Source organism: Osmia bicornis, chromosome 12 (genome assembly GCF_907164935.1).
Source record: "Osmia bicornis bicornis chromosome 12, iOsmBic2.1, whole genome shotgun sequence".
In the NCBI taxonomy this organism is placed as follows: domain Eukaryota; kingdom Metazoa; phylum Arthropoda; class Insecta; order Hymenoptera; family Megachilidae; genus Osmia; species Osmia bicornis.
This window is the reverse complement of record NC_060227.1, coordinates 1,737,598-1,758,695: the sequence shown is the minus strand read 5'-3', so window position 1 is coordinate 1,758,695 and position 21,098 is coordinate 1,737,598. Positions and strand designations below refer to the sequence as shown.

Below are 21,098 nucleotides of genomic sequence, written 5' to 3'. Positions count from 1 at the left end.
GTGTTCTGTTAGATGGCGTTAAACGATGAAAACAAATTTTCATCTTTACAATGACAGAATAACAAGTTCCATTAGCAGTTGCACGAAAGTTTGTTTCAAAAATTAATACATGCATCTAAAACAGTAAAAAAAAATACAAAATCAGAACAACAATGTCAAGTTTCCAAACGCAACTTACGTACGCTTTAGGAAATAAAACGAAAGTTTTACCCAAATTAAAAAAAGTATTTGTTCGTCCTTTGATACAAAGTACGTTCAATTTTAATATCGTACATTGCACTTCCATAATGATTAATATTGTGTTTCCATTTACAGTAGCAGTAAAGGCAATAAATCAAGAATATATAGAGAATGGAGTATTAGACAGAATAAGTCAAAAATACAATGTACCGGAAGAAACTGTGGATGAATATTATTCAGTTATTTATACAATTTTAAAAATTCATTTAGGTGTATTATTTCAAAACGTTAAACCCGCTGAATTTAAGCAGGTGTTAGAAGAGCTGAAGTATGTACTTTATCAATTGCATAGAGTATTTGATCAATTTTGTAGTATATAATAGTGTATTTTTTTACAGATTACCTTCAGAATGTATTGATGATTTGTCCACAGTTGTATATGGCCAGAAAAGAACAGAATTAATATCAGGATTGATAGAAAAGACAAAATTTTATCCATATATAGTATCATGTAAATGGCGTGTAGACATTACTATTTGTTCTAGGTAATTTTATTCTGTTATATGTACTGTATATTACTCTAAATGAAATGAAAAGTATAACCTTACCTTTTGATATCTTCATTTATATATTTTGGTATACTTTTAGCATGTTAAGCAGGGTCTTAGAGCCACATATTGTTATGGAATGGATATTCAACAATGGGAAACATGAAATATTTGAATTATCTCTATCAAAGTTTCATCAGCTAAGACATGCCATAGCAACTATACTTGTAGAAATGCAAAAAGTTGAACAACAATGTATCTCAAAAAATATCATGTGTAGTTGATGATTATATACAAATATCATATATATTTTTGTGCAATATCATTGTAAAAATAATCACATACATATAATATTTTTTATTACAAAAATAATACTGTAAGCAATAATGTAAAATTAATAAAATAACATAAAATGAGTTTCTTATATTGTTTCTTCTTGTAAGGTTTTTAAATTTTATTCATATAAATATAAACATTGTATTGCAATAAAGAAGTTGTAATACTGTCTTCCTATTTGCGCAATAATTGGACTTTTAATAATATGATTGAGACAAAACGTTCCAATTTTACACCTAGAGTGCGCAATATCGCGTGCACTGTGTTAGTGCATCCGTTCCGTATTTACTTTAACAGGGAAGAAAGGTTTTTGTAAAAATGACATCTCTATTAAAAAACTGTTGGAAATTGTCACGAAGTTTTCCTGTTATCGTGCCAAAGTGTAAATAAATTTGCATGTTATTTCTTTAATCATTATTCCCTTGTATTATATAATGAATTGTAAACTAAATTGATAGGTTATCCAAATCTTCTTCCTTCAATAAGGACCAATACTACGGATAGCGAAAAGATAGAAAGACGTATGTAAAATTATTATTCACTATATATATATATATAATATTCATACTTTCATAGACATACTTTTATTTCTTAACAGTTCTTGAAATAAAAGTGTTATACATCTTTGCATATTTGAAAGAAGAGATCTTTAATAGATTTCTTCATTTTCTTTACAGCAACAGTACGCAAAGTTACAACAGATGTGGAACAGATAAAAGATTTTGGTCAGTATGTTGCTGAATGTTTACCAAAATATGTACAGAAAGTCCAAATAGCAGCTGGCGATGAACTTGAGATATTAGTTTGTCCAGATGGAATTATTCCAACACTATCGTTCTTAAGGAACCATCACAACGCTCAGTTTATTAACTTGTCAGATATTACTGCAGTAGATGTTCCTAGTCGTACATATAGATTCGAGGTGAGGTTCTATATAGCTCTAAATACTTTTATATGTTTTTTAACAGATGTTATATTATATCTTGTGATTTCTAGCTTGTCTACATGATCTTGTCATTGAGATTTAATACTCGTATTAAGGTAAAATCATATACAGATGAATTAACACCCGTACCATCGGCAGAACATGTATTTGATGCTGCTAATTGGTACGAAAGAGAAATATGGGATATGTTTGGCATATTCTTTCTTAATCATTCAGACCTTCGTAGAATTCTTACAGATTATGGTTTTGAAGGACATCCATTAAGAAAAGATTTTCCTTTATCTGGTTATGTCGAGGTAACAAAATTGATGTACCGCTGAGTTTCTGTAAAACAGAGCTAGTATTATTTTATAATAATTGTTTCTTTATGTTCAGGTACGTTATGATGACGAAAAGAAAAGAGTTGTATGTGAACCATTAGAATTGGCACAAGAATTTCGTAAATTTGATTTATCTGCTCCATGGGAACAATTCCCTAATTTCCGAGATAATCCTGCAGCTATTCCTGAAGAAGCACCTAAAGAAAAGTAAATTATATTATTGAAATAAATTGAATAGTATGAAAGAAAAATTTACTTCTATAAATTTTACGCTTAAGAAAAAAAGCGAAATAAAGTAAAGGGATGATATTTCAATTTTCATTTTGTAGTTTAATTAAAAAAATTGGCGACAAATAATATTGTTATTATCCATGAATTAAACAAACATCAAGTATCAGTATTGTATAATCCTTCTGATGATACTGATTATTTTATTTATTTTGTTATAAAAAAAGGACATGCGCATGTTTTTTTATTGTTATTTATTTTACATACGGCATAGTATTATAAACGTAATTCATTAATTACAAAGTGCTTATGTTTTATTTTGTAAGGCATATTTTTCGGTGAATTATAAATGAATTGAATTGATAACAAAATTGACTGACCCTATCTTTAGTGTATATATAACAAGAAGAGTTACTTAATTCTTTTTTGTTTTTACAACTGTATACATATATCCTAAGAAAATTGTACGTGTACTAAATTATATTATTGCATCTTTTTTAATTACATTAGCACCAACAGCTAGTGCATCTTTAAACTAAGTACTTACAGTTCCATTTGTTTTTTAGTACCCACGAGAATTTATATCCAAAGAATAATTTTCTTTTCATATGTAAGGCAAGATATTTCTAACTTCCGATAAAAAGAAAATACTTTCGCGTTTGGTAAAAATATATATTCTGAAAATTGTTTCCTCGTTAATCCACCTGAAAATACGTGTGCGTGGATTGTATTATAACATCATCACAGTGCCAGTGGTATATACATACATAACATTCATTCTAACATCACAGTATTTCATAATTGTATCTTTTTATATAGATCTCGATACACGCCCTATGGATATAATAATTATATCCTAAGATAATCATACAATCAAGCTCTCGTCCTTCATAAAATAATCAATCCCAATAACTAAAGACACTATAACTTTTCAATCGAGTTCTCTTTCTCTAAAGCGTCCTGTTTTTTCCTAATGAATGGAACGAATCCCCACAAAGAAGCACCAACTACTAAAATTATTCCCAAGATACTAAAAATCGGACCGTAGCTCCCAATCTGTTCAAATATAATACCGCAAATCGGTGGACCAATGAGCTGAATGATTCCATTAACGAACAATGAAATCCCGTAAGAAGAAGTTAGCTTCTCTGTTCCCAGCATGTCAGCCATGATAACCGCGGTAATACCGACGTATATACCGGATGCTAAACCGAAAACACCGCAATAAACAGACAGCATTGTGTAGCTAGTGGCAATTGGCAAAAGAGCTAACGAGATTCCAGAAATGAGCAATCCTCCAACGAAGTACCAGTGCTTTGGCATTATCGAGACATCGGAGAAAGCGGAGCCTCCGATACGTCCTATTAAATCTAAGATTGAAACGGTCGAGAGAAGAAGGGAAGACATGTTTTTGTCAAAGCCTAAGGAGATCGCGTACGCTGGCAATAGTATAACAAAGTTAGTGTAACTGACAGCGTTGGTAGAGTTTGATATCAATATAACTAAATAAATTGGATCCTTCAGTAAACTGAAATCGAAGAATTTGTTCTGTTGCTTCTCTTCATCTTTGTTCCCCTCGTCGGTAGTCTTTCTTGTGAACGTACTTGATATTGCGTTCAACGTCAACGTGGACGCTCTTTCCGGATGCAAAGCAGACAACGTGCTTCCATGATACGGCGTGCTAACGTAATTAAACGACGACGTGCTAGGAGATTGAAACGGTGATCTCTGGCGTCTGAACAATTTATTGGCATCAGCACCTCGTTCTGGAACCGCATGCAGGGCTGGAGTACTATGCATCTGGCCAGCTATCTCTCGTCCAGTAGGCATACTTATTTTTCTAGTCCTTCCCTGGACAGGTGTATTCTTGTAATATTCTAATGCAACGCTAGACGCACTCTTTGGTACTATTGGCGCAGCCTTCTCGTTCGAATTCGAGGAAGAATCAACCATTTTCGGTTGCTTCTCATCTTCTGGACTAGTTACTGTGTTCGATGCGGCCTCCAAGTCGTCGTCGTTCGACTTGTTTGGCGGTGACGCGGGCACCATGTGTTTTTCCACCGGTTCGTACAAAAGAGCACTCGCCCATACATTTAAAGTGACAGCACCCATTATTAATACTGCACCTCTGTAAAAAAGCAAAATAAATTTTAGCGTTTCGTTCGGTTCATCGACAGGATTGATATTGCTTACAATATCGTCACCAGGATAATCCGTGACTGTTGAGAAAAAGGAATCGGTAAGAAACATTAGTAGAATACAGCGTGGCTTCAAATGTCAATTACACACAAACAAGTACTTGAAGTTTCCCTAATGTTACTAAATAGATAGATTATTCTTTTCTTTTTTAAATTTTACTAAAGTTATACCATCAGTATAATAATTATGTAAACATGGAGTGGAATAGGAAATACTTTTGAACATCTGATGATTACACATAATGAAATGAAAACAATTCAGAAGATAATAAAATACAAGCGTTTATAAAAACGCTTTATTTTCTATATTCCTTGCGTATAGCCTTAATTACATAATTGAAACATGGTTATAAAGTACCATGTTTCATAATATATATATATAAAAAAAATATATAAAGGTTGAGAAATATAGTTCGACAATGCTAATAAAAGATTCATGTATCACAGATTTTGCTTGCTCACATTCACATAATTTTCTTATCACAAAGCCTTATATATCCTTAGATATATGAGACTTATTCTAATGAAGTTCTTATTTTAAATGACTCAATTGAATCCATTGGATGTTACATAGGTGTTTCATAGTCTGGACCGAAAATTAATGTTCCAGTTGGAACAGACTATGACATACCCAATTTGCGCGTCAATCTGAAACTTTTTATACAGATAAAATGTGACCAAAGATCAGGTACTTATAATTTAAATATATTAACTGAAGGAATTAACGTGAAACAAAAGGTGTTTGAACATTTCATCAAAAATCAACGCTAATGCGTTTACACTAAATCTTTGAAAACAGAGAAAGAAAGGAAGAAAGTTATCAAAGATTTAACGTGTATCCCTTTTTCGCTATTTATAGATCGGGATGTAAATGATATTTTTAGCATGTGTTTCAGATCGCGTACAATATTCAGCGGTACGAGAGAAGTTCATCTTCTTGCATTTTGTCCCTGTCTTCATCCATGGAACACATTTTTCTGTAACAAAAGAAAAAAATAAAGGGACGCTTAGACGTGAACAAAGTTGAATCTCGCTTGTGCGATAATACTATATAATTAAAAATCTGATTTATTACGTATTCCACATTCGGCGGTTACTTTATTTGATAGACGCGTACTAATTACGATTATATAATGACCATAAATTCTCGGTTGGCGAAAAATCATTTTGACACAACGCGTGTCTCGTGTCACTGGAAAGGAAAACGTTTGAAAATAAAATGCTGAAAGAACAATTTACACTCTGTCTTATTTATCGTTCGACAAGAACTTTTACTTACATTGCATACACGATGAAACTAAAGATAAAAAAATGGGCTGTATTCTACGTGTGGTATAAACTAAAATTAACGAAATAAAATAAAAGTAAAGAAAGAGAATTTTATAAATTAAAATGAAACAATTATTTCTTCTATGTTTCATCTATCACAACTTTCAATAAACGAACTGTAACGGATAATGAATTGGAGTTATCTTAATTCCTTTTTTGAATTATGACACATTAACGCCTGACACGTGAGTATCACGCGTTTGTCACATATACATATGTATAACGTGCACAATTGAAAAGACCAGACACTTTCAACGTCAAAGCGTAAGTACGTTTCCGTGGTTTGTTATGTATGCACATATAAACAACGAGGAGACGTGCATATAAATTTCTTTCATCAGCTATCCAACGGGCTTTTTTGTTAATTCAATGATCAATCCGTTTTGAAAGAGACAAAAAAAGTAATGGTTATCTTCCATGTACATATACACATGTATTTCGAATAAACGTTTACACTTTTATTCTAAATAGTGGTATGTACTTTAATTCCAATACGTAATTACGCAAAGATAGAACAGATGTTTTATCGTTTACACTGGCGATAAGTATCTGAAGGAAATCGGTAGAAGGATTGCGTCCCAGTCTTTAAATAACCACCCGGCCAAGGAACTCATCTTTATCATCGTGGAGAAAAATCATCACGGTACAATATGTCGTGTAATAATGACCCAGGCCTACTCGTTCCTTTTTTTTTTTTTTTAATTGCGGTCTCGGCGTAGTTGTGTCTATTTTTAAAACGAAGCGTTAAAATATATATTACTCACAATGTAACTGGCGATAAGTTAAGTGAAAAGGGTGGTATTAATCTCTGTTTAACAGATATAAAAATATAAAAGAAACTATGTTTAACGGAAAACTGATTCTTACCTAAAGCGTCACAAGCGTTATTTTCGGTGTAGACTTCTCGATTTAATAGAAAAACTGTTTCTGTTTATAGAACGTTAAAGTTAATCAGCGGTTCTTCGACACCCGACACGTAGATATTTCATACATCATCGTACGAGTGTCGAACAGTTATCTTCGACGATAACAGACGTTTGATTGAGAAGCTGTAAAACAGCTATAGAAAATTGTAATTGCTCTGTACATAAATGCATACGCGTGGTTCATTTCAGCATCGTGTGAAAGAAACTAGGCGCATACATGATATCAGTCAATAGTAACATTTAATTAATTGTAATAATGATTTATAAATACTCACCAGATATAATCCTTCACAAAACATACAAACTTTCTACGACAAAAACACTTTATTTGCAGATCTTCACGAGAACGAGAAGATGCACGTGAATGATACACAAAATCTTGGAATTTGTTTCAAACACATTCTATGTCACAAATTGCACAAAAATTAGACATATTAAATTTTGTTGAAATCAAATTAAATAAAATTAATATACTGAAGCCTGTCTTGCATTATTTATGTAATGAAAAGAAAAAAAAAAGGAGTTGAATATAAATATTCAATTTAAACAAAACAAATGTTTTATTAAAAATAAAACAAAAATTTAATTTTTAATCTCAATCATTTATCCTGGTTTCTTGGTCTAATTTTTCTTTTTTGTAATTACAGGATCATTTTGTATGAATAAAGCCACACCTATTTATTTGTAAATGGAATTAAAATGACATACCTGTAACCATATTCTCGTAGAAGAACTCCTAGGATGGGTGGAAGGAATATTGAACCCAATGCACTACCAGATATACAAAGTCCATTCGCAAGTCCACGCAGCCGTACAAAGTAAGATGTTACAATATATACAGTTGGAGGGAAAGCCAATCCTGCTCCTGTTCCAACCAAGACACCATAGCTAAGGACAGAAGAAATAATTAGCTTGTATGTTTAGATTTAAAGGAATGTATGCTTCAAATATACATTTTTATTTGATGTTTCTATTATTACCTAACGCACAGGAAGGCCACAGAGTCTGCAAAATAACTTAACATCATTCCTGCAGCTGCAAATGTTCCTCCTAATAGAGTTACCGTCCGGTAAGAATATTTAACCGATAATATACTGGACAGAGGCCCTACAATAAAAATTAAAATGTAGTTTAATCTCAGCTGTAAATAATAATTTTCTTTCAAATATTATATTAAATAAAAGAAATGTTTTACCAAGAGAACTGTATAGAAAGTAACATAACGCTGGTATCCATGCAGCTGCGGAAGGCGATGCATCAAAAACTTCAAGAAATTCAACAAATAGAACGCCAAAAGATTTCACTGTTCCTGGGATAAGTAAATTGACCATAACGGATGCTAAAAGTACAAGCCAGCCCCATCCTCCATCCGGTGGAACTAAGTCTTCCTCTGCCGTTACCTTTTTAACTGAAAAATATAAAATATCTATATTAGTGAATTTATTCATAAAGATAACATTTATCTTCATTACTTCCGCATGGTTCATGATGAAATGATGATTCAAAATGAGTAAACTATGTATTATACTACACCCACATTATCACTTTTATCTTACATGCACGCTTAAATGTCAAAAATAAACATTGAACTTTTTAATTATAGCATATTAAAAGTAATGTTAATTTGAAAAAAAAAAAAAAGAAAACTTTCTGTTATTAACTCATTTAGAAGCTAAAATTACTATCAGTATACAAGATATTTTTAAATAACCGAGATAAAAGAAAATTATGGCGGCAATTTTCTTAAAATACAAACCGGAAACGACATGTTGTTTCTTTTGAAAATATCGAATGGACTTACCTTGTTTATTGGTCCCATTGAAGTTACTTTTCTTCTCATTTTCCAAGTGTTGTGACACCAGTTTATAATCCCCTTTCTTATTTTTGCTCGCACCAAATTTGATGTTGATTCCATTGTCCTGATCTTGGACTCGTTGCATTGTCATCGACCTTTTCTTTTTTACGTTCTCACTTGTGTGCGCGCGCACCCACACATGTATACGTATAATTATACAAAGGAAAAGCAATCGTTGCTCGTACGAAGAACAATTTCACGCAGGACCACCGTCGTATAAACTAATAAATGCGATGGAAAAAAAAAAAGATAGAACAATAGCTAGACCGATATCCGCCGAAGAAATTACAACACAGAAAAATAGATATATTGCGACCTACGAGTACACCAGTATCAATGTTCACAAACTGCAGGATCAGCAGTCGTGTCCTCCTCTCCGATCGCCTCGGACTTCATCAATTTGAATCTGATGCTGTTTACACCTACGCTACTGTAGCTTTTTTTGCTCCTCTGATAAGGGAAACCTCGTGAATCGGTCATAGACCTTCCACGCGTCAACGATTTTCTTCGAAAAAGAGAAAAATAACGACGATGTAGATGACCCGACGACGCTACGAACTGCAACCCGCAGCGCGTTGATGTTGCAAGGAATTTCACTGGGCCAACACCTCCGCCCGTACCTCTTAATTTTGTTACTTTTTCAAATTGCATAGAGCACGTAAATAATGGCATGTATGTATAGGAAATTCTTATACACAGCGGCTCACTGTCATTCCGTGTAAAAAAAACTCCCCACGATAATCACCCTTTCGAATTGGACAACAACCGAACGGATTGTCCGTCACGGAACGACTGATCAGCTGTGTATTACGCAGACCCGTTTACCACTACTTCATCCTGACTCCCACCATGCCCGCGTCCTCCCGTTTTCCTTCCCTCCAGCGTTCAACCGATTCTCCCACTCTATTTTTTAAAATGGTGTTCGTTATGTGCCTCTCTTTCCTTCGTCTAGCCTTCCTGCTCTATTACCTTCTATTACAAAGTAGCGAGAAAGAGGACGAAGCAAGGAATAAAGAGAATGGAAAATTTATGACGGACACAATGGCACGAGACAGTAGGACACCGATGTAGGATAACGTATATTGTTACTCTGCGCGACGGAACGCCGGACGAATTTAATATTTGTCGCGCGACGGCGTCCCACTTTTGAATAGAGAAATCGAGGTAGGAAAAACAAGATGAGCATCGATAAACCTCGTGCTACGATTATATTGAATGGCAATAACGAAAAATGTTTGCTATCGCTGCAAGGAAACTGCGCTTAAGACTTATCGTGAAAAGCGACTCATCGTTAAGTTTACTCGCCTCTTGAAACGCTATGTTATCTTGACGATCCCTTTTCAATTTACGATACCCTAAATATTGGGATTTTATGGATGTATTGCAGGGGATAACGAATCGTTCAGTTCTTTCCTAGAATTTTCGGTTCTAGGCAGGCGTGCGAAGGTCTACTGTATACGCGCCATAAATATTTTAATCGATTGTCAGTATCGTTTTCTGACATAAAAGGTATTTCAAATGAAACATCTTATATATATAAAGCGTTATTTTTCAAATTGAGAACTACTAGGGTTAGAGCGACGAGAAGAACGTCACGAAAAGAATATTTTGTATAGTTTTTATTGTAATAATATTTAATGACAGATTTTCTATAAATATATTTATAAAATTTCAATAAGGTCTCGCTGAGACTAGCTCAAACCCGTTGTGTTTGTGCGTCTCAGTAATCGGAGTCAAAAGTTACAGAGGTTTCAATTTTTCTCTAGAAAGTCTATGGGTCGCACATTTTAGCTGCGCGCGCATCTCCTCAACGATACGTAATGCGTCGGCACGGGCGCTAAACCCGGGAGAAGTAAAAAAGTACAGCGAGTGCAAAAGAGGAAGACGCGATCAAGGTTTGATCTTTGCCGATTGTCAAGATCGCGATTTCTCTTTCTTTTTCATTCGCTCAGATCAATAGCAGGGCCGGCCTTGAGATTTCGGGGGTTCGAGGCGAGCTCTGAAAAGGGCCCCTTGACATAAAAAAATACCCCAAATAAAATTTATAAAATTAACATTAAAGTTTGTATAACTAATTTAGATTTGCATTTATATCGATTAATATTCAAGTAAACATTACTCTTGCATTCTTAGACGCAAAATCGTCTTATGGGGGCCCTGGACCTTAGGGAGGGGGGCCTAGGCCCAGGCGGCCCTGTTCAATAGGCAAAAAAAAAATTACTTATTAAATAACCAAATATGCTTCAAATTGTATCACGTTTGGTCTTATTTTAATCAGTAAAACCTGACAATTATATTGGTAAAGGTTTCATCTAGCAAAAATAAAAAAGTTTTATTGTTAAATTAGTATTGTCTCACCGATATGCTGTTTTCGGTTGATTTGATTCTTTGACACGGGCTCTAGATACGCGAGGGACGAGCGGGTTATTATCTAGTTCTAACATATTGCAACATTTATTTCCATGATGATTTATTTGTAATGCGAAACGCATCAACAGAAATCTACGCAAACAATTTTGATGCAGCGTCATTGCATAGTTATGTAGAAAAGAGATTCTATCGTTTCAGTCATATCGCGGATTCCTGACACCACGTGTTTGTGAGAGAAACCATTATGAGTATATTCAACGATAAGTGTTTGGATGGTAACGAAATATTTGAAGCAGGACGTGTGCGATATAAAACATGGTAACAAAATTAATTTCTAAATTAATTTTAATCGAATGCCTAATTTTTAATCGATGCACTATTTTGCAGGTCTGGCTCACAAGTAATTTCAAATATTAATCTAGTAAATAAATAAATAAATAATATATAATAAACTTATAATAAATAAATAAATAAATAATATATAATAAACTTATAATAAATAAATAAATAAATAAATGTTGGTTTTTAATAGAATTATGAAATGTATACAAATACTAATTCCTTCCCCTCCTCGCTCCTTAGTTCCAAAAATCCATATGTATACCTATTTTAACGGATGTGAGTCCGGCAATCTAGTGATAAAATCTTTTAAAATGAAACAAGGTACAGTATTATTTTACCAGTCCGAATAATACCATATAGGTAATCTAAATTCGAAGTAATATTAAGTCACTGGATTTTGAAAAAGTTGTTTTGATCAAAGCAGATGTCCTACTTCTTTTTCAAGTACATACACATCGAATCGGACACTTCATTTTTATCAGCCGTATGAAGTTATATGCGCGACAACCGATATATCCTCCATACTCGTACACCAGATCTGTATTCTGAATCTACAGAATTACGATAAGCAACGTTTCAGATATTCCAGATACCAAAGAGCACACAATAGATGTGCTTTTAATTATGTAATTATATTATATAATAGTGTCTACTTTGCAATTCATCAAAATATGATAAAAATCAGCGGTTATTGATATTCGTCGAATAAAAAAGACATCTAATAGTAAAACACGTGGTTTATCTTGACTAGATAAGAAATGAACTGCTCTATGTTGCGGGGTATCGGATCGTACGTAGTTGCGAAAAGTCGTAGACAATACAACAAGTTAATTGTTCTCCATTGCAAATTAACTTGAAACATGCAATTGACAGCAGTAACTACACGCATGACTCAGTCTATATTTGTTCTTATTAAGCATCAATTGGTGTTGCGATGACAGTTATAAGAAGGATGACGCTCGAGTCACCGAACCGGCTTCTCGTATTTAAAACACGTACGCGGTTTATGCATTTTGATCATTCGAATCGAATCGTCTTATTCTTGGAAAACGTTTGTCGAGAATGCGTATAATCCCTGCTCGCGGATGAAGATACAAGAATGCGAGTAAATATTTAATCGGACAATCACAGCTATGAGGAAACTACAATGCCTTCGCGCTATAATATTTCTTATCGTATTATAGTGGTCATACAGGCTATGCGAAAAGAAATATTCTCGAGGGAATCGCAAGATAACGCAGTCAACAATTAACAAATTTATTCAATAAAAAATATTCTTTTTGGATATATCAGGAGATACAATCTTATCTAATGCTTCAATTTTTTGTATAGTAAATTATATTATTATAGAAAAAAAAATAGGAAAAATTATATTCAACTATGAAATAATTACAATGGTTTATGAATTTCTTGAATTATTGTAATGTTATTGTGACATCTAAAAGAACGATATTTATTGATAAAAACTGATATCTCTATTCTCCCTTTGCCCCCCGCCGATCATTGCGTTAGAATGCCGTTGATGGCGTAATGGGTTCGAGTTAACACAAGATGTACAAATAGAAATGCTTCTGTCAACAACGCTGTAAATTGCCACTGAAATACTTCATTGACGACGAGTATCCATGTCAACAAAAATATTTGTTACTTCAAGCAAACAAACGTCTTGCTTAATTCTAACTAGTAAAATCTAATTGCTGAGTTGGTAGGATGTTTTGCTTGTAAAAAATTAAAATGTAGAAATAATATTTAACAGCAATGAAAAGATATTTTATAAGATGATTTTATGAAATCTGAACTAATGATCATTTGGATGACAACATCGTTTTCATTTAAACAGTTTAGTTAAATATATTTATTTCTTGTCATCGAAGAAAATATAATATAGCAAAGTGTTTCTACACAAAGCTCTCCATCTAATTCAAGTTACAATGTTTAAATACAAATCACAGTTAATAATTTGTGAAGTTCCAAAACTATGAATTATTTAGTGGCTAATTATAATTAGCACTACTCTTCATTGCTGTCTAGGTCTGAATCATGTTTTATTCGAATCAGTATCTTTGCTTTCTTTCATTTTTTGCTTTTGTTTTATACTGTAATCTGACAAAGCAGCCTTAATTGCATCTTCTGCAAGCACTATAATATATAAAACAAAAGGTTAAGCTATATACTTATTTTACATAGAAAATTAAGCGCAACTGGATAACTATTACATTTCATATTTCCTTTAGTTTTACTTAAAACTAATTGCGCTGAAATTTTCATAAAAATGTCAACCTATATCCAATAATTATTTAGCTATATCACTTACTTGAACAGTGCAGCTTGACAGGTGGTAAGCACAATTCTTTAGCAATATCGGTATTTTTTAATGCCAATGCTTCATCAACCTGTAATGTACATCAATAAATTATATGTTTTATAATAAAAAATGTACAAAAACAGTACTCACTGTCTTTCCTTTGACCCATTCTGTGGCTAATGAACTTGAAGCAATAGCAGAACCGCAGCCAAAGGTTTTAAACTTTGCATCAACGATCTTTCCCTTCTCGTCAACTTTAATCTGAAGCTTCATTACATCGCCACAGGCAGGAGCTCCTACGATACCTGTTCCAACTTGGGAGTCATTTTTATCCATGGAACCCACATTCCTTGGATTTTCATAGTGATCTAATACCTGCAAAATAACACATGTTGGTTTTATTTGAGAACTGATGTAATATAGCAATATCAAAAATAAAAATACGTCAACATAACCTATAACTACCGGATAATGTGACATATATATACACGTTTCATATATTTAACAGGTTTGCATATAAAAAGTATCATTATAGTTAATTAAAATATGAAGGTCAGACATGCTATACACACAGTTTAATAATAGATGTAGTTATTTGGTATTGATTACCGAAGGCAATCGAGGAAGTTCGTTGTAGGATCAACACGACAAATTAAAATAATAAATACTTACATTTGGGTGATAAGATACAGCTGGAACGCTTTGGGATAATATCTTGGAACTTCTATTAAGTCCGGTGGGTAATGATCGCAACAAAGACATGTTTAATCGGGAAATGACATTGGTCACGTCAAACATTTTCATCACCTTACACAACACTCGAAGAATCGATGTTATTTTGAATTATATGCCGGTTTAATGTTGGTAGTATGTATAATTGGTAGCCCTGTTTCAATCTAGGAATAAATGGTATTAAGAAATGGCTGCATGTTGCAAATTTAATTTCAAACGAAAAATCAAGTGAATTCTTTTAATTTTTATTTTTATTTCATATTTCCATAGTTCATCTGTCAAACAGGTAAAAGAGTTTACTAAACTAACAATGTTTGTTTATAAAAAAACACTAGAATTTAACGCTTGGAAAACTAATACTATTACGTTGTAGGAATAATTCATTTTGAAACAAGATGGTAAAAAGGACATTTCAAAGAATTAAAAAAATATTAGGATGATATAATAATCTCACAAGGAAACTAAGTATTTTTAACAAAAACTCATTATATTTAACTATTACTTCGTAACTGATGATGGACATTTCATAATTGTAAGAAATGTTAGAATTACACAACATGTCCGACTGGTAAGAAACCTTGATTATTTTTTTTCTTACGAGGTATTTCAAATATATTACTGAAATTACCTTACGTTTTATTTTCCACTATAAAGTAACAAGAATTTCAAATCTATTTCCTTGAAATGATTCAGAATAAAAGAAGAATGCAAAGAGGGAAAACAAATGATCTTAAAGTACGTACCGGATGGACACATAAATGGGTATCTCCGAAGCGAATTCGAAGAAAGAAAGATCTTCAGATTTGCGAGGTAGTACGCGGACCATTTTATTCGCCCAAATTGTTAACAACCCAGCCAATTATTTTTTGTCAAGGACAAGTTGGTAATATTAACGAAAACTGTAACAATCTGCGACACGGTATTCCAGATACCTGGAAAGAATATTTAATTAGAAAGGGATTCTGTAATTCGCTGCAAACGTGTTTTCAGCAGAAAAATTTAATAACCTCCTGCGTCAGATCGTTCGCCACTGAAAGGATATGGAACGAGTTAGGATTGCCCCTGATGCAAGGCATCCCGGATCCATGGAAATGTAAATTTCTTGTTCACAGACGATCCGTTAAATGCTCGCGACGACGCGGCTGCACCAACGATAATTCCACTCAAATTACGTGTATTTATGACGGAGACGACGAAGCAGAAATAGAACACAGTGTAAAGAGTCAATTTAACGAGGATCATATTGTCAATAAGAAAGATCTGCATCAGGAGGAAAACAAAGAATCGCGCAAGAAAATACCGCTTCAAACGAGTAAAAGCATTTCGAAAGAAGTTAAGAACGATGCACGGAAACGCGATGATCGGTTAAATAAGAAATTAAAACTGGCATCCCAAGATAGGAAATTGAGAAATGATCATAATAAGGAAATAAAAGGCACTGAAAAGATAAATAGCAACGCTCGGGTTAATAATAAAAAATCAACTATTTTAAAAAAAACGACTGGAATAGAAAAGGTGGGTTATGAAAAACCGAGCTATGTGAGTTCAGATGCAAAAGTCGAAATTGAAAATCATCTTGTTCGTCCCAACTGTACCTTACAGAATGATGGCTGCTCAAACAATAAAGAACGTTCTCAACAGCTGCTACAAGGGGTAAATATAACAAAGCTCGTGCTTTGTCAGAATTGTGAAAATATTCATTGCAGCAAAAATCCGCAACAATTAAACAGTGCCGTGAAAAAAGCTTCAGAACATAAAATCATTAACCAAGAGAAAGATAATGAACGGACAAAATGTAAATCGTGTCATAACTTTGAGAAAGCAAAAGGATGCTTCAAGAAGGAAAATCCTATCGAGACGAAAAATAAAATCTCTGGACCAGAACTGAAACTAATATGTGGACAATGTAATAACCCTTATCTGAAGATCGCACCGGTTCGTAAAAAATGTTCGGATACTTGTAAGAAGGAAGAACGAAATAAAATTAAGAATTCCGTGACATGGGAACAATACAGAAATATCGTTCGTGGTTCCAAGAATTGTTGTACACAGACTGGAAGCAAAATGCATGCTTCTAGGGGTGACCTTGGACAAACGGGATGTTTGACTAAAAGTAGAAATAATGTATTGAAAAAAGATAGTTGCGATGGTAAAGTAATCGAGAAAGATGTTTCACGAATAATAGTCTAATGGAAATAAAATGATTTAGGTCCTGAAGATGTGATTGAAATCAATGAGGAAGAGATCATTCCAATGGAGAAACTATACGAAAGGGAATTACCAGAAGATACTCCTAGAAGGAGAATAAAAAGAAGAAAAAGCATAAGGAAAAGCAATGGAATGATTACCAACGAAAAATCTAAAGTTAAACAATTTCAACAAGTAAGATTTGATCCGGCCTTGAGGGATACCATATCTGATAGTGGAGAGTACGCGGATGTATCCGATAACTTTATAGGCAGTAATACTAGTATCACATCTCAGGATAAATTGTCAGTGACTTCAATAACTTTTATACGACGGCTGAAGAGTACAATACCGATAAGGAAACTATTTCGGGAATTAAAATCAGAAAATCAACATCGTCCTAGATGGGAAATATCGAAATCGAACCAAATAGATTTCGAACATGATGTAGAAGACGAAATGATGAATAGTAACCAAAGCAATACTGAATGCAACGCATTGTATTGTTCTGGCCTTGATGACAATGATAAAGAAATTCTTAGAGTTAATTGTCTGGAATAGTTTATAGCATTCGAAATATATGTGTAATTATTATTTTACTTTTTCAGTTCTAACAAAGCATTAATAGAGATAACAGCTGAAACTGAACCGAACTTAATTATCTTGCAAATCAAATTCCAAAATTGGATTTTAATCTTAAATTTAATCTGCAGTAGAACATGCTTTAAAAACAATATGAATTCTTGAGGTATTATCGATCAATCCAACAATAAAGTTCATATGTCAGCCAATCTAACAAGTGTTAGATTAAAACTTTAAATTCCAGATTAGTCACAGATCAGAAGTTGAAACAGGACTGTACAATTATTTTAAGGATACTGATGTACAGAAATATATACTTCAAATAAGATTGTAATATTTAAATGTCTAATTTTAGTGATATGATAATTAAATAAAATTGCATAAAAATTAATGGCAACATGTTATTTATATACGTCCTCGGAGTCGTAATTCGTAAGTATACGCAAAATTCATGGATTTCATTTTAGTTTCTTGTTTCATATTCTTTTAAACAATGTATACATATTACTTTTAAATAAATACTATAACAACCATACAACACAATATTGGAATTAATTTCTCTAATCGCATGTATGTGTGTATCAAAGTATGTATTTCCTATATGTGTTTTTCATTATAATAAATGAAATTCATCCAAATTTCTATTTTTAGCCATCATTAAACAATCTCTTTCTTATAAAATTCATATTAAAATCAATTAAACTAATTATTTGATAAACTTGCGTTTTAAAAAGATTGCCAAAAGTTAGTTTTAAAAAAATTGATCCCCGCGCCATCTATACAAAAACGGTTCAAACTACTCAACAAGTTACCGACTAGGATTCTGGAAGGGGAATTCCAGCGCCACCTATCGGGAAGGCTGGGAAACCACCTGTCGGCTGTGGTACGGTCTATTCACCGTCCGTATAAATGAACCTTAAGCATTCGACTGCGACAGTGCGACATTCGACAACACGACAAATGTAATGGCTGACTTGTATCAAATATAAATACAGTACGGTTCCTCTTTTGCCTGTCAGTGTCAAAGAATAACGTACTAAAAAGGTAATTATTCTTCCTTCTGTAATATTTTATTTTCACAATACTGAATAAACTGAATACAAATATTCTTCGCTAGAATATTTCGGTCCTTCAAATTATTGTACGTTTAGAGTGCTGCTTTTTTGTTTCGTTTGGCGGTAACGTCAACAAATTACAAGAAAGCTATCTTTCGATTATTTTATTCGATAATTGTACTATTATAAATATTTTTTATTTTGTACTCCATATAAAGTATTTACCAGTAATTGTCTTTTTACAATTTCAGCTGATTTACACGTACTTACACAATTCGTATACAAGGTGAATTACAAAAAGTGTTACAAGGTGTTTTCCCTATGAACGAAAGGGACCCTTCTTGTTTCCCTAAAATATTTTATCGCGCATGAGTGTGTTACATTTTACTTGGTTCATCCTATACGAGTACATACAAATACCTTTTTTATACAACTGTATTATTCTCATTTTAGCGTGTTTGTCAGATGTCTGTAAAAGTATTTTTTTTTACAACCGTCTGAATACACACACGAGCGCATCTGCAATAATCCTTAGAAATATGTTGAAAATATTGTCTATAGATTTTACTAATTTGAACTAAACAACGTCAGTTTTACATGATATGCATGTTACAAATGGTAAAAGATAAGTTTATCGATATTCTATGTAAATTATGCAGTAACTGAAAATTTTGTACGACTGTAAGCAATACAGTTTATGTTTCCAGTAAATGTACTACCGTTAGGTGCAGCGTTATCGCGGAACAAAACTATACATTATATATAATTGTACCTTAGGAGTATCATAGTAGTGGTAAATACGCATATAGTACGTGTTTCCTTTCGTTTTTGATAATTCCTATATTATTGTGTCGCGAATGTGAACAAAATCTGGAATTGTACGTCAATTTAGGTCCATTAAAATATATATATTACAGTGTACGTATAAATGTATGAGAAATATGAGCGTCTGTCACTTGAATTACAATATGACGTATGTTTGATAACGAGCAGAGCTTATGACATATGTTTCTTTCAATGCAACTGTATGTACTTATATCATGATTGTCATTGCGATTTCAACTATGCACAGGTTTTACAATGGCTGAACGATTTGATCTTTGCGAATGCATATGGAGCCATGAACTTGCCATGCAACGCCTACTTTCTATCGTAAGTGGTTATAGACAAATTTTGAGGATAATTGACTTTAGCTTCATATCAATAAAAATCTATTGTTTTTTATTTAATTCAGTTTCTATTTTAGTAACATGGATACTGTGTTCATGATCCTGGGCAACATATGTCTGTGCAATTATAGTTAAATTCCATAGAAGAGAAACATATGATTGATAATAAATTCAATTTTGTCATTGTATCATTTCTGTTTTTTACATTTGTTGATAATTTCGAAATCATGAAAAAATAAACGAACTAACAAAGTATTGATGACCACATCATATAATTGATGCAATATTTTGTTTTCGTTTAATACGCAAGAATTTTGTTACGGTAGACAGTTTTGTAAGAATTCTGTATAGGTTACAGTAATATGCATTTTTTAAATTACTCATATGGAAAATGTTATTATTAAATAACATTGTTTTAATTATTTTAGTTACGACAGAGCCAAAGTTACTGCACGGATAACGAATGTTTCAGCGTATCGCGACGTACGTATTCTAATTTTTAATTCATAATACGCTTCCTTCAAATAAATTAACGTTAGTTTGTTTTTTAGTACCAGAACCATCAGCGGTACCAACGTCTTCGAATTTCTACATGACCTGCTTAATTATTGCTTTTATGGTTCTCATGCATGTTCTTCGACCAAACTCCCTTCGTCGACTGAGGAATAATAACGTTAAAGATCGGGATAACGAGCGTGTAAGTGATATTGTTTCAAGTATCGCTTTATCTTATTATAATTTCGTCATGTCTTGATTCTTCTAGGATTCGAGCGATGATCCTCCTGCACCTCCACCCACAACGCAATAAAAAGTGCAATATGATGACCCATGTTTTCGCCTGGATTTTTATAGTAGAATTTCTTGAGTTTATAAAAGAAGAAAAGAGAGAGCGAAGAGGGAATAATAGTTCAATTTATTCTATGTTAGTATTATATTTAAGCTGGCCCTAAGGAATATAACTTCCTACGTATATATGTATATATATATGCACTTAAAATTATTATATTTATCCAGGTTAAAAGATATTTTAATTTGTTCTTCTCTCTCTCTTCTTTATTATTACTAATGTTTAGCACATACCAGGAGTATGTGAAAAAGAAAAATTCTGCAGAAGATATTTTTGTGGGGCACAATACGCAAATAAAAGGAAAATCGAATCTCTAATATTAATATTCACAAACGCATTCGTCTGAATTGTGATCGCTAAATGAAAATAAAGTTTTATCAAGTTATTACAGTAATTGCATCAAACACAAAATATGAAAAGTGTTTAATGCACTTTGATATTTGATGTTACTGTAAATAACATGAGTACCTGCAATTCGATAGTAATATTACGATTATGGTATTTATGTTAGGTATCAATAGAATTTTACTGGAAACGTGTAAATCAAGATCTGATTAATTAAAACAAAATGATAATTATCTGTTGGGATCCATTCGTTCTTTCTGATTTACTATCAAAAATTCGTTGCGTATACGCGATAACA

General features: G+C 32.8%; 6 protein-coding genes across 10 annotated transcripts; 4 read left to right on the top strand and 2 right to left on the bottom strand.

Annotated features, from left to right (window-relative positions):
• The first annotated feature begins 140 nt into the window (after positions 1–140).
• On the top strand, positions 141–1,145 carry LOC114880898 (COMM domain-containing protein 5-like). Its single transcript, XM_029197388.2, has 4 exons — positions 141–249; positions 316–508; positions 579–725; positions 829–1,145. The coding sequence occupies exons 1-4, from the start codon at positions 153–155 to the stop codon at positions 1,010–1,012; spliced, it is 621 nt and encodes a 206-aa protein (XP_029053221.1). The 5' UTR covers positions 141–152; the 3' UTR covers positions 1,013–1,145.
• A 138-nt stretch (positions 1,146–1,283) lies between these two features.
• LOC114880897 (NADH dehydrogenase [ubiquinone] iron-sulfur protein 3, mitochondrial) lies at positions 1,284–2,651 on the top strand. The gene is made up of 5 exons (XM_029197387.2): positions 1,284–1,446; positions 1,523–1,585; positions 1,742–1,986; positions 2,061–2,306; positions 2,386–2,651. The coding sequence occupies exons 1-5, from the start codon at positions 1,383–1,385 to the stop codon at positions 2,539–2,541; spliced, it is 774 nt and encodes a 257-aa protein (XP_029053220.1). The 5' UTR covers positions 1,284–1,382; the 3' UTR covers positions 2,542–2,651.
• A 144-nt stretch (positions 2,652–2,795) lies between these two features.
• On the bottom strand, positions 2,796–9,670 carry LOC114880894 (monocarboxylate transporter 13). Its single transcript, XM_029197382.2, has 5 exons — positions 8,813–9,670; positions 8,207–8,419; positions 7,992–8,118; positions 7,720–7,899; positions 2,796–4,686 (listed from the first exon to the last, which is right to left on the bottom strand). Exons 1-5 carry the CDS (start codon positions 8,955–8,957, stop codon positions 3,480–3,482), a joined length of 1,872 nt encoding a protein of 623 aa, XP_029053215.1. The 5' UTR covers positions 8,958–9,670; the 3' UTR covers positions 2,796–3,479.
• Positions 9,671–13,418: 3,748 nt separating this feature from the next.
• Positions 13,419–14,724, bottom strand: LOC114880899 (iron-sulfur cluster assembly scaffold protein IscU). Its single transcript, XM_029197390.2, has 4 exons — positions 14,556–14,724; positions 14,034–14,258; positions 13,893–13,971; positions 13,419–13,717 (listed from the first exon to the last, which is right to left on the bottom strand). The coding sequence occupies exons 1-4, from the start codon at positions 14,685–14,687 to the stop codon at positions 13,617–13,619; spliced, it is 537 nt and encodes a 178-aa protein (XP_029053223.2). The 5' UTR covers positions 14,688–14,724; the 3' UTR covers positions 13,419–13,616.
• Positions 14,725–14,792: 68 nt separating this feature from the next.
• LOC114880893 lies at positions 14,793–17,775 on the top strand. Of its 2 annotated transcripts, XM_029197381.2 has the most exons (5): positions 14,793–14,901; positions 14,989–15,183; positions 15,309–15,425; positions 15,728–16,764; positions 16,825–17,775. In XM_029197381.2, exons 3-5 carry the CDS (start codon positions 15,340–15,342, stop codon positions 17,361–17,363), a joined length of 1,662 nt encoding a protein of 553 aa, XP_029053214.2. In that variant the 5' UTR covers positions 14,793–14,901; positions 14,989–15,183; positions 15,309–15,339; the 3' UTR covers positions 17,364–17,775. The 2 variants fall into 2 exon arrangements, with proteins under 2 accessions (XP_029053214.2, XP_029053213.2); XM_029197380.2 differs by having other exon boundaries at positions 15,309–16,764.
• A 526-nt stretch (positions 17,776–18,301) lies between these two features.
• Positions 18,302–21,033, top strand: LOC114880903 (small integral membrane protein 14). Of its 4 annotated transcripts, XM_029197394.2 has the most exons (6): positions 18,302–18,428; positions 18,691–18,725; positions 19,512–19,591; positions 20,037–20,091; positions 20,160–20,305; positions 20,372–21,033. In XM_029197394.2, the coding sequence occupies exons 3-6, from the start codon at positions 19,520–19,522 to the stop codon at positions 20,414–20,416; spliced, it is 318 nt and encodes a 105-aa protein (XP_029053227.1). In that variant the 5' UTR covers positions 18,302–18,428; positions 18,691–18,725; positions 19,512–19,519; the 3' UTR covers positions 20,417–21,033. The 4 variants fall into 4 exon arrangements, with proteins under 4 accessions (XP_029053227.1, XP_029053225.1, XP_029053226.1 ...); XM_029197392.2 differs by lacking the exon at positions 18,691–18,725 and having other exon boundaries at positions 18,303–18,428; XM_029197393.2 differs by lacking the exons at positions 18,302–18,428; positions 18,691–18,725 and adding an exon at positions 19,254–19,357.
• The last annotated feature ends 65 nt before the right edge of the window (positions 21,034–21,098 follow it).